This window comes from Podarcis erhardii (genome assembly GCF_964252035.2).
Source record: "Podarcis erhardii genome assembly, chromosome: 14".
Taxonomy (NCBI): Eukaryota; Metazoa; Chordata; class Lepidosauria; order Squamata; family Lacertidae; genus Podarcis; species Podarcis erhardii.
The window spans coordinates 16130612-16142858 of NC_138503.1; the positions used below are offsets into that span (position 1 = coordinate 16130612).

Here is a 12247-nt window from a genome sequence, read left to right on the forward strand (position 1 = left end):
ACTTATTTGGCATGGAAATCTCTGGCCCCTTTGGTCGCTTTTTAGCACGTCTCGGGCTCTTTTGCACAATGGTGGAGCTGGAGCGTATTGTTGCAGTGCAAATTGTACCAGGTTGCAGAAGTCCATATATCTCTGCTTCGGTATAGTGAAAGTGAAAAAAACCTGCTGCCAGAAAGTCTACAAATCCTATATTAATAGTTGCCTGTTGCCCTCCACTTTACAAAAGACCACTTTACAAAAGACCAAAGTGGTTTTTATTTAATACTTGTTTACAATTCAAATGTACTATCCAGCCCCAGAAGAGATTGCCATGGATTCCTTCAGATGGCTGCCCTAGTCTTCTGCTCCCTTAAACCACGACACCTGTTTTTCTTTGCTGTCCCTGTTCTTTGGACTTCTCTCTGAGAGCCAGTGTGGTGTAGTGGTTAAGAGTGGTAGATTCGTAATCTGGTGAACTGGGTTCGCATCTCCGCTCCTCCACATGCAGCTGCTGGGTGACCTTGGGCCAGTCACACTTCTCTGAAGTCTCTCAGCCCCACTCACCTCACAGAGTGTTTGTTGTGGGGGAGGAAGGGAAAGGAGAATGTTAGCCGCTTTGAGACTCCTTTGGGCAGTGATAAAGTGGGATATCAAATCCAAACTAAGAGTGCCTGCAGGGTGTTGCCTCTCTCTGCTCTTTCAAAGTCCTCAAAACACACCTCCACCCTGCCATCCCCCACAAAAACTTTGGCTTTAAACTGTTACAGTCCGATTAAATGCATCATCCAGCTGAGGCTGCTTTGGGGGGTTAGGAGAAGGTACTAAACCTTCCTCTACCCCAGAAACTTTTTCCCCCTCTCCTGTGGGAGAAAAACTATTCTCCTTGGAGAATAGCAAAGCATAAGTGCTGAAGCATGCCAAACTTTAAATTGGGGTGGGCAATCTTTTTCAGATCCAGGGTTGTATTCCCTTGTGGGCAAACTTCCAGGGGCCACATTCTAGTGCAGGTGGGGCCAGAGGCAAAGGCAGGCAGGGAAAGGGATGTAAATGCCCCATTTGTGCCATAGTGCCAGGATCGAGCCAGCAATAAATCACACACAGTAACTGATTGATTCGAAGAGACAGGATCTGCCCAGGAATGCCAGGCCTAATGAGCACAGCAACTCTTCTTTGGTAGGTCTTGCCCCTGTGAGGCAGTTGTGGAGACTGAAGGGCCCCACCTTCCCACAGCTGCCTAAGTCTCCTCTCCAGAGTTCCCCCCAAGCAATCTGAGACTATGCCTGCCTTTGCTCCTCTTGCTTCATGCCTCTCCTGGTTCTGGGAGACCAGTGGAGAAGGGAGCTTGTCACAGCAGGAGAGGGAGACACCCATGCCTCTTCACCAGTCTGACTCATCTCTGCGCTTTGTCCACTAAACACTGTTACCTCTTCAGCTTCTGACACCTTCTCCTTCCAGTCTTCTCCCTCATTGTGGTCCCACCACCAACCTCAGGCCTCTGAGCCTTCTTCCCTCGGGAGCTACCCTGCTGGTTCCTCCCCTGTTCCTTTGTGTCCAGCTAGTCCACGACACATGGGTTAGCTTTATACATACACATGTCTCTCCAAGGATATATTCCAGCCAGGTAGAAGCATTAGAGGAGGGTACGACCTGGAGGCCTGCATTTGATCCCTCATCTCAGAGTCATCTCGCTGCTTTAAATGGTCCTATATGTCCCCAGCCTTCCCACGAGTTTTCCAGCAATCCATGGACTCTTGCAGATACCCTCATGTTTGCTTTAAACCTCAGTCCACACCCCTGGCTGAAATGAAACCTGAATATGTGTTTGGCTGCCTCTGCTGATAGCTGCCACTCGCTCCCTTAAGTTGTTCCTCCCTTACCTTTGTTCTCCTCTTCTCCACTGTCACAAACAGATTTGCAACCTGATCAGGGACCTGTTTTTCCCCCTCGTTGTTGATACGCGCCGCTACAAAGTGCCGTGTAAAAAAGATGCCGCGATGTGAAAGGATAATAAAACGAGCAGCGACAGGTGCTGCACTGAGCGGCGCGATGGAAGTGGGACGGCACGGCAGTGGATCTTAAACAAATGCACCTGACACAGAATGCAACTTGCAAATGAGGAAGCAAAAGAACTGGGTTGGGAGCAGTGGGCAGAGAGAGTAGCAGTCATGGTTTAGTCAGAGGATGCATTCAGTTCTCAGTTGCAGCACTTCTTTGCAAGCTTTTGCAGTTCTTAATAAGGTGCTTGCAACTATGTAAATGCAGGGCTCGCTTACAAATGGGCAGCAGATCTAAGAGTTGCTGCAAAGGCCTCATAAGCCCTGGACTTGGCAGACACAAGTTTTGACAGTTCTTGCAGAGGGCTAAAGAACTGCTGGAACAAGAAAATTACTGGAAGTGTAAAGCTTTAAAGTTGCTGCTCACAAATTAGCTACGAATCCCTCTGCTTGCGCCTCCAGAATTGTAAGCTCAGCACTTCGTGAAATGAAGGCAACGGACTGTGTGTTTTTATGTGTTCAATTGTCACTTTGTTGTTGTTTCCAGGATACCCCTTTTGCCACTCACAAGCAGCTGCTGAAATAGGGATGGACAAACCTTTGGTTTCTCTTGTTTATCATTTTTTTTTTTTCAGACTTGGGCTCAGATTACCACTTTTCTTTTTTTTTAAAGTCTTCATTGAGATTCGCCAACATGGTAGTGCAAGTCTCTGCAGATATGTATACGCACACTGTTGTATTTGATTTTGCCTGATTTTCGCAATTTTCCTATTGCAATGCATTTTGTATGTTGTTTTCACAAACATACGCGTTTTTACACACACTTTCCTCATTTTTGGCTGGAGAACTGCATCACAAAATTCGGAGAAGTGCGAATTTTGAAGCATAAGCTGTGTTTTTCGGTTCACATGTGGAAAGTGAGAATTCAATAGGCTTGCCTTAAAATCCAAACTGCACTGGATTTCTCCATCCCTATGCTGAAAGCAGCATCTGTCTTGAGCCCTTTCCTACTATGTATAGTGGTACCTTGGGTTACATACGCTTCAGGTTACATACGCTTCAGGTTACAGACTCCGCTAACCCAGAAATAGTACCTCGGGTTAAGAACTTTGCTTCAGGATGAGAACAGAAATCGTGCTGTGGCAGCGGGAGGCCCCATTAGCTAAAGTGCTTCAGGTTAAGAACAGTTTCAGGTTAAGAACAGACCTCCGGAACAAATTAAGTACTTAACCCGAGGTACCACTGTACGTCTCTCACCCCATGCCATGATTCCACCCTCTATATACCCAGCGCTGATTGAGGGGAAATGGCTATTTTGGTGAAGTTTGTAAATTATCTCACACAGGAAGAAAAAACTCTGTAGGGTTCATAGTGGCAGACGTTCAGTTTCACCCCAGCCAGATTGTATTACAGAACTACAGTTTCCTCTTCCCTTAGTCTCATCATCAGCTCCCTTCCACCATTTCCTGCTCCTTGTTATTTAGAAAGTCATTTATGAATGACATTGAATTTGAGGCAAGCAGTGAGTTGGCCAAGTTGTCCGATGATGCCAAATTGTTCAAGGCGCTTTAAACAAAAAGGGATAGTTTCAGAAGGATGTGCCCAAACTGGCAACAGGCAATAAAATGGCAAATGCCATTCAGCGTAAGCAAGTGACACACATTGGTGCAAAAAACCCCCAACCACCCTTATTTTGCATGTACGTTGATGAGGTTTGAGCTGGCGGAGACTGCCCATGGTGTCATGGTGAGTAGCTCAAAGAAAACGTCAACTCTGCATTCGGAGGTTTAAGGCAAATTCCAAAACAAGGAACGTTAGGAAAGGCAGTGGCGTAGCATGGGTTGTCAGCACCCGGGGCAAGGCAAGTAATTTGCGCCCCCTAACCCATGAATTTGTGCCCCCTAACCCTAAGATGTTGCGCCCGGTGCGGCCGGCCCCCCCTGCACCACCCACGCTACGCCACTGAGGAAAGGGGTTGCGACTGAAACGAGATTGAACAAATCTATGGTGTGACCATATCTGGAGTACAGTACTGAGTTCAACTCTGGTTTCCGCAGCTCCAAAAGAATACTATAGAGCTGGGAGAGTTTCAGAAAAGGGCAAGCAAACTTACCCTTACGAGTAAAGGTTACACCATTTAAGAGAGGCTCTGACATATAGATGGAAGATAAGTAACCAGGCTTTGAAGTTACTGGGCATGAAGGCAACATACTGTATTAGAAGCTGTAAGGCTCTGAATACCAGTTGCTGGGGAGTCAAAATGGGGTGTCTTGTCCTGCCTATGGGCTTCCCATAGGCCTCTTGTTGGCTGCTGTAGGGTCTCTGGTCTGGTCTAGAAGGGCTTTGCTAATGCTCTTTCCCCTCCACCATTATCTGAGGGATTGCAAGAAGTTGTTCTTTTATTTCTGAAGTTGCAAAGTATGACATTTCCTGATGTCAAGTTCCTACGCGGCCATAGTGTGCAGGTTTTCCACACGTGGTAGAACGTGAATCCTCTGGCACCAGGCATCTAACTTTAAAATGAACTCTGTGCAAGTACCTGTACCTGGACTAGCCCCCATTCCCTGGACAACGGATGGCACTGTGGTCTAAACCACTGAGCCTCTTGGGCTTGCCGATCAGAAGGTTGGCGGTTCAAATCCCCACGATGGGGTGAACTCCCGTTGCTCTGTCTCAGCTCCTGCCAACCTGGCAGTTCGAAAGCACACCATTGCAAGTAGATAAATAGGTACCGCTTTGGCGGGAAGGTAAACGGCCTTTCCGTGCGCTCTGGCTTCCATCACGGTGTTCCGTTGTGCCAGAAGCGGTTTAGTCCTGCTGGCCACATGACCTGGAAAGCTTTCTGTGGACAAACGCCGGCTCCCTCGGCCTGAAAGCGAGATGAGCGCCACAACCCCATAGTCGCCTTTGACTGGACTTAACCGTCCAGGGGTACTTCACCTTTACTTTTTACTAGCCCCCATTCCCTGGACCGCTCATTTACCACACTTAGCATATTGAGGCATGCAAGTGATTATGGCAGGGGTCAGCAAACTTTTTCAGCAGGGGGCTGGTCCACTGTCCCTCAGACCTTGTGGTGGGGGCGGACTATATTTTTTTTGGGGGGGGGGAATGAACAAATTCCTCCGCCCCACGAATAATCCAGAGATGCATTTTTAAATAAAAGCACACATTCTACTCATGTAAAAACACGCTGATTCCTGGACCGTCTGCGGGCCGGATTTAGAAGGTGATTGGGCCGGATCCGGTCCCTAGTTTGCCTACCCATGGATTACTTGGTGCATCCAATACAGCGCTAAGTCGAGGTCACGTGGTGGTTTATCTGTTCTGTTGCAGAAATGTTCTGTGCTAGTGGGGTGTGCTTGTGCAAAGGAATATAGGAGGAGGTTGCTGGCGACTTCGCTGCACAACAGAGGGCGCAATCTGTTGCACAACTTTGGATTCCTCAAGTGTGCAATGTTAAAACTCTCCCTTTGTGCTAGCGGACAGAGAACGTTGGACTACCGCCATTATGTGAGAGGTGAGACTTCTTTTATATGTACAGCATGTGATTCTCTGAGCTTTTGATGCACACGGAGTCTCGTAGGTAAGAAAAGCAAAGGGACAGAAACAAGAAAGCTTTCCCTGTATTGGTGCTCTTATTAGAACGAACTCAACGATAACAGAATGCTTTGCTTTAATACTCGAGTTACATGAATACCTCACATTATTACACGTATGAAGCCAAATACGACGCTAACTTAGCTGCTTACAACCTCAAACCTTACTCCTGATACACATTCCAATAAATTTATTCTGTAAAAACAATAGTTTTTTGTGGTTTTTTTCTTGTGTCCCCACCCCCTCCCCATGATTTTTTATTTTTTTTGTACAGTAAACTTTTCAACTACAAACCTTGAGTACGCGAAAGATGTTCAAAGGACAAGCATAACAAGGATTGATAAAAACTGGACTAAACCCATATGTTTTCACAATAAAAGCTGGCATTGAAAAATAAATAAAATTCTCTATTCTCACAATAGCAACAATAATGTACACAGAATAATGGATTTTGGAATGCTTACTTACTAGTCTAGATCTAGTTTTGAAAGTAGGGAAAAAAACAGAAAAATTATGGCAGGATCTTTTCTTTCTTTCTTTTCCTTTTTAAGCATTTCAGGTTGGGTTCTGCTTTTCAATTTGATGTTTTGGTTTATTTTCCCATAGGGTAATTATTATTTTTGTTAAAAAACACACACTATCAGGCGCTTAAAATTGGAAGGCATCCGAAAAAGCTCAAATTTGCTTTGGGGTTTTGAAAAAAAGCTCCTTGTATTCATCTAAAGAAACACAAAAGACTTTCACTAACTCCACATATAAGAACTAAGTCAGAGAAATTTACGTTACATCATGACCTTGAGAAGTATTAAGAGTATAGCTAGCTAGGTATGTCTAATAAGGAAAGGTATTTTCATACAATATGGACTTTTTGAGCAGGAATGCAACTCAAGTACATTTTGCCAGGTTTTAAAACAGAGATGGCCCAAACAGTTTACTCTCCAAACTGTGGCTATATAGCATGTGATTTTGGGTGTGGGTATTTTTCTGCACATAAATTTGATTTGTTTCATGAATGAATGGGCATGGATCCTTAATCAAGATGGCGCCATCTTGACTCGAGGGCTTTGCGGAGATCAGGCATACCGTTACATACAAATATGTACATTTACATGTCGCATACAAAAAATCCAAAAAAGAGAGATGGGGAAATATCTCCTATTTCATAGAACTTGAAAATAGTTTTTCTTCTTCTTTTAAATTTCCTTACAAACGAAATTGTGAGCAAATATTTTGCCCTATATTGACTGCAATTTGGCGGGGGAGGGGAGCACGTGAAACTGCCTAAGGAACGAAATCTAGCTTCTGCGCCATCTGCTGGCCACCCCTGTTTTCAAACCAATTGTAAAAAAAAAAAAGGAATAATACACCAAGAATGGATAAAGAGAATTTTTTTTAAAAAAAGTCATGGTTTGTAAGCAGAATAAAGATTCTTGCGGTTCTTTACCAGAGGGCACTTTATTTCCAAACATTTTTAATGTTACTGCTTTTTTTTAAAAGAAAAGGAAATTTCAGGAAACGGTTTAAAGTTTGGAGTTTTGGCCCTTTGTTGTTGTTTTTTTTTGGGGGGGAAGGAGGTGTCAATGATGGGCGAGTTGGCAATGTTCTCGCATGTCACATTTGCTGGAAAAGAGTGTATATTTTTTATTGTTTCGCGTGCGATTAAATAAAATGACATTCAGAAAAGGGAACCCCTGGGGGGTGGGGAGATAACAATGAAGTTGAAAGTCGTTTCTGAGAACAGGGTGGGTAGGAATGTGATCTAAATGTGCATACGAACAGATATGCTGCTGATGAACAGATGTGCTGACTTCTATCAAATCCAAGAATTTTAGACAACCAAACATGTAACCTTCTTGTGTCTTCCCTTAATATGCAGCAGTCAATATGTTGGTTAAGTCTGGGGGAGAAACAGGAAGAATATATGAATGCCTTTACAAATACGCATGCAAACAATTCAATCAGCATTATGTTATCAATTGGATATAACATTTCCAAAGCGAGGCCTTTGGCATGGTCCTCCAGGTGTTGAGCTTCATCCCTGACCACCGGCCAGAACATCTGGGAGGCCATAGAAAAAGATGTACATTTCCATCTGCAGTTTATGTCTAACTAAACCCTCTTCCGGATCCTGAAGGAGCGTCTCCATCCCCATCGTTCACTGAGGTCCAGCTCCAAGGGCCTTCTAGCGGTTCCCTCACTGCAGGAAATGAGGTTACAGGGAACCAGGCAGAGGGCCTTCTCAGTGGTGGCACCCGCCCATCAGATGTCAAGGAAATAAACAACTATCTGACTTTTAGAAAACATCTGAAGGCACCACTGTTTAGGGAAGTTTTTAATGTTTGTTGTTTTATCATCATGTTTTTAATATTCTGTTGGGAGTCGCCCAGTGGTGGGGTATAAATAATAGATAATATAATATAATAATATATTATTATTATCCTTGAAAGTTTATAAGGGCAGGGTGAAGGACTCTTAAACTAGCCCTTTCTTCAATATACTAAATTTCTACAGTTGGGGGTATCTGAAATATATTCATGGCCATTCAGGCCATTCCATGCACCCTCATTACATATCTTTAGGCGACAGGCAGAAATATTTCTCTTTTCCCTGGCCTTCGGCTAATTAAACCATCTATGGCCTTTTAAACTGGGGTGGGGTGGGGCAGGTACTGCTTTTGTTCATTACTACGGTATGCATTTTTGTGTTCTTATACTGCAAACCACCCTGTGATCCTCGGATGAAAGGCAGTACAGTACAGTGGTGCCCCGCAAGACGAATGCCTCGCAAGACAAAAAACTCGCTAGACGAAAGAGTTTTCCGTTTTTTGAGGTGCTTCGCAAGACGAATTTCCCTATGGGCTTGCTTCGCAAGACGAAAACGTCTTGCAAGTTCTTGCGAGTTTTTTTCCTCCCCCCCCCTTTTTCTAAGCCGCTAATAGCCGTGCTTCGCAAGATGAAAAAACCGCAAGACGAAGAGACTCATGGAACAAATTAATTTCGTCTTGCAAGGCACCACTGTATGGAAATTTAATAGATAATCATCACCATCATCCAATTTTTCCTTCTTCCACTGCACAATTCATTGTACTAGCAGAATGACCAGGGGGATATTTCCGACTCACAAGTAAACAAGTCATTGGGCCAAGCTAGACGAGATGCCATTTAAAGCTTTTAAAACATAAATTGCAGGTGCCCCTGTGTCATTGGGTGGGTGGGGGGGAGGGAGATATAGGCCCTTGCCTTCCACTGTGGGCCGAATTTGGATCATTCCCCTTTTGCCCATTATTTTCACTGGGGATAAACATTCCAATTCACTCAAAAGGGAGCCTTTTACTCCACTGACAACAGCAGGTGCAGCTCTTTCCCCTGTGCCAGGGATCAATCAGGACTGCAGTGGCAGCAGGGTTTGAAAGGTCGAAGCTCCTAGCCCCTCACGTGAGGGTCTACCTGCCATTCCCTCTGGGGATAGAAGTTTCCATGCACTCAAATGGCAGCTTTTACAGTCAAACCTCGGCTTCCGAATGCCTCCGTTTTGAAAAGTTTCAGCTTCCAAATGCTGAAAACCTGGAAGTACCGTATTTTTCGCCCCATAGGGCGCACGGGCCCATAAGGCGCACCTAGTTTTTTGGGGGGGAAATAAAGAAAAAAAACATTATTTCCCCCCCAAGGCGCGAGGCTGGGGCGGGGGAAGCCCGAGCTTCCCCCGACCCCAGCCCCAGAACAGGCTGCTCTCCGCAAGCCGTGGGAGCCCTCCCGTGGCTTGCGCAGAGCTACCCGAAGCCCCGGCACGACTGCTGAGCGCGCCGGGGCTTCGGGATAAGAGGCAGCGCTGCGCAAGCCGGGGGAGCCATCCCGCGGCTTGCGCAGAGCTTCCCCAAGCCCCGGCGCAACCGCTCAGCGCACTGGGGCTTCGGGATGCAGGCAGCTCTGCGCCAGCCGGGGGAGCCTTGCGGATAGCTTCCTGAAGCCTGGAGAGGGAGAGGGGTCGTGCACACCGACCCCTCTCGCTCTCCAGGCTTCAGCGAAAGCCTGCATTCGCCCCATAGGACGCACACACATTTCCCCTTCATTTTTGGAGGGGAAAAAGTGTGTCCTATAGGGCAAAAAATACGGTAAATGTTCCGGTTTTCGAAGGTTTTTTGGAAGCTGAATGTTCGACGCTGCTCAGAAGCCAGTCACGTCTCGGTTGTCAAACATTTTGGAAGCCAAATGGGCTTCCGGAATGGATTACATTCGACAACTGAGGTTTGACTGTATTCCAGTGGCAATAGCAGCTGCAGTAGAAGGGCAGGGAAGGTGAAAGCCCCCTACACCACATGCTACAATCCAGATTAAAGGCATTCACACCTGCAATTTACTTTAAAAAGACACCCATGCAATTGATAATTACGAATCATGATGCATCTTCTCTGTGCCATGGGGTGACACATGTGTAGTTCTGGAATGACCATGCTACTACCACTGCTAGCTGGTTTATTTATTCTTTTAATACAGAACCATCCCTTTGCATCTAGTCCCACCAGATTATGGCCACACAATACATTTAAAGCACTTTTATACCACTTTAAAGAGCCATGGCTTCCCCCAAAGAATCCTGGGAAATGTAGCTTGCTAATCATACTGAGAATTGCTGTAAGACCCCAGTTCCCCTCATAGAGCTACACTTTCACGAGTTCCCTGGAAAGAGGAATTGATTGTTAAACAGGGTTGTCATATTTCAAAAAGTGAAAATCTAGACACAAAAGTTGTTGAGCTATTTTTTAGTTTTGCCCAAAGGAAATTCGCCAAAAACTATACTTACGACATGGGTTGCTGTACATTTGGATTTCCCCGGACATTTCACGGCCTAGGACCCTCGTACCTACGGGACCGCCTCTCCCGGTATGCCCCACGGAGAGCCTCAAGGCACATAGATAGCAACACCCTAGTGGTCCCGGGCCCTAAGGAAGTTAGATTAGCTTCAACCAGAGCCAGGGCCTTTTCAACACTGGCTCCGGCTTGGTGGAACGCTCTGTCTCATGAGACCAGGGCCCTGCAGGATCTGATTTCTTTCCACCTGGCCTTTGGCTTGGAGCCAGTTTGATTCCCTCCCCCTCTTTCTTTTTTCTTTTCCTTTCTCCTCCTGCAATGAGGTTTCAATATTTTAATGTTGTATTTTAATTTTGTTTTTAAGTTGTATTCATTCAAATTGTTTTTATTATTGCTTGTTAGCCGCCCTGAGCCCGGCCTTGGCTGGGGAGGGCGGGGTATAAATAAAAATTATTATTATTATTATTGTTATTATTATTCTTTCTTTTTCTTCCCAGACACTGCTTCTGACTGCCATATTCCAGCTATGTCCGGGAAATTCCAGATGTATGGCAACCCTATTGTTAAGCCACTTTGGGAATTACAGCTCTGCGAGGGCGAATCACAGTTCTCAGCACCCTTAACAAACCACACTTCCCAGCATTCTTTGGGAGAAGTCGTGGCTGCGGAAAGCAACATTAGAATGCTTCAGATGTCATGGCCTGCATTAAAGTAACCCTTACCCCTTCACTAGTTTTCTGCGAGTCTGAAGAGGTGTTTCTTGTGTCGTTGCCTGCTTCCCCAGCATCGGAGCTGCTCTTATTTTCTTCCTCTTTGCAGTCCTTGTCATCTTCATCTGCAGGAGATTTCCGTGACTGCTTGGAAGATTTCTAAGTATATCCATCAAGGGGGGAAGAAAAGAAGACAGCCTGTATTTAAGCATCGTTTACTTGGATGTTCTATATTCTATACAGCAGATTCTGACGGGGCAGTTTCTGGGTTCAATTTCATTTCCATTTTTGTCCCCTGTAATATTATTAATTACATTTATATCCCAACTCTGCTCCAAGGTGCTGAAGGTGACAGATATTATTCTCCCCATTTCCCCACCACTCTCACTATGGCCCTTTGTGGTAACTTAGGCTGAGAGGTAGCAACAGGCCCAAGGTCATCCATTGAGACCGATGGAGAGCTTAAATGCTCTTTTTGTGTTGGGTAAGAAGAAGATCAAACCTATCCATTCTTAAGGGAATCAGCTCTGAGTGCTCACTGGAAGGACAGATCCCGAAGCTGAGGCTCCAATACTTTGGCCACCTCATGAAGAGAAGACTCCCTGGAAAAGACCCTGATGTTGGGAAAGATGGAGGGCACAAGGAGAAGGGGACGACAGAGGACGAGATGGCTGGACAGTGTTCTCAAAGCTACCAGCATGAGTTTGACCAAACTGCAGGAGGCAGTGGAAGACAGGAGGGCCTGGTGTGCTCTGGTCCATGGGGTCACGAAGAGTCAGACACGACTAAGTGACTAAACAACAACAACAACAAGCCCGAACAGACCCATCTTGAGAAGAGCTTTAAAGTTCTTCACCTTGTCTGCAAGGCCTACTTGGCACACCAGCTCTGGGAGTGTTAAGGATGCCCTCTCTCCTCAGATCACCCACTAGCCATAGAGCAGCTCCAAGGGGTAGATATATGCAAGTTTTGCATATGTAAGTAGAACCCTTGGAACCAAACCCACATAAGATGAGGGGTTATTGTAGTAAGCCCATGGAAGTCCTCCTGCTAAGATGGGAATTGAAGTGGGTTCCCATGAGGTAAGACAGAGTGATTACAGCAAGAATGTTTATTGTACTAACAGAGCTAGACAACAGGGGCAAAGCAACTGCTT

General features: G+C 45.6%; 1 protein-coding gene across 1 annotated transcript in view; it reads right to left on the reverse strand.

The window, feature by feature from the left end:
- Positions 1-5632: 5632 nt before the first annotated feature.
- Positions 5633-12247, reverse strand: part of HDGFL3 (HDGF like 3) — a 57318-nt gene continuing 50703 nt past the window's right edge. The window contains exons 5-6 of the mRNA XM_081839351.1: positions 11104-11250; positions 5633-7470 (exon numbers count right to left, since the gene is read on the reverse strand). Coding sequence (XP_081695477.1) covers positions 7465-7470; positions 11104-11250 — 153 coding nt within the window. The 3' untranslated portion in view covers positions 5633-7464. The remainder of the gene's footprint in view (positions 7471-11103; positions 11251-12247) is intronic.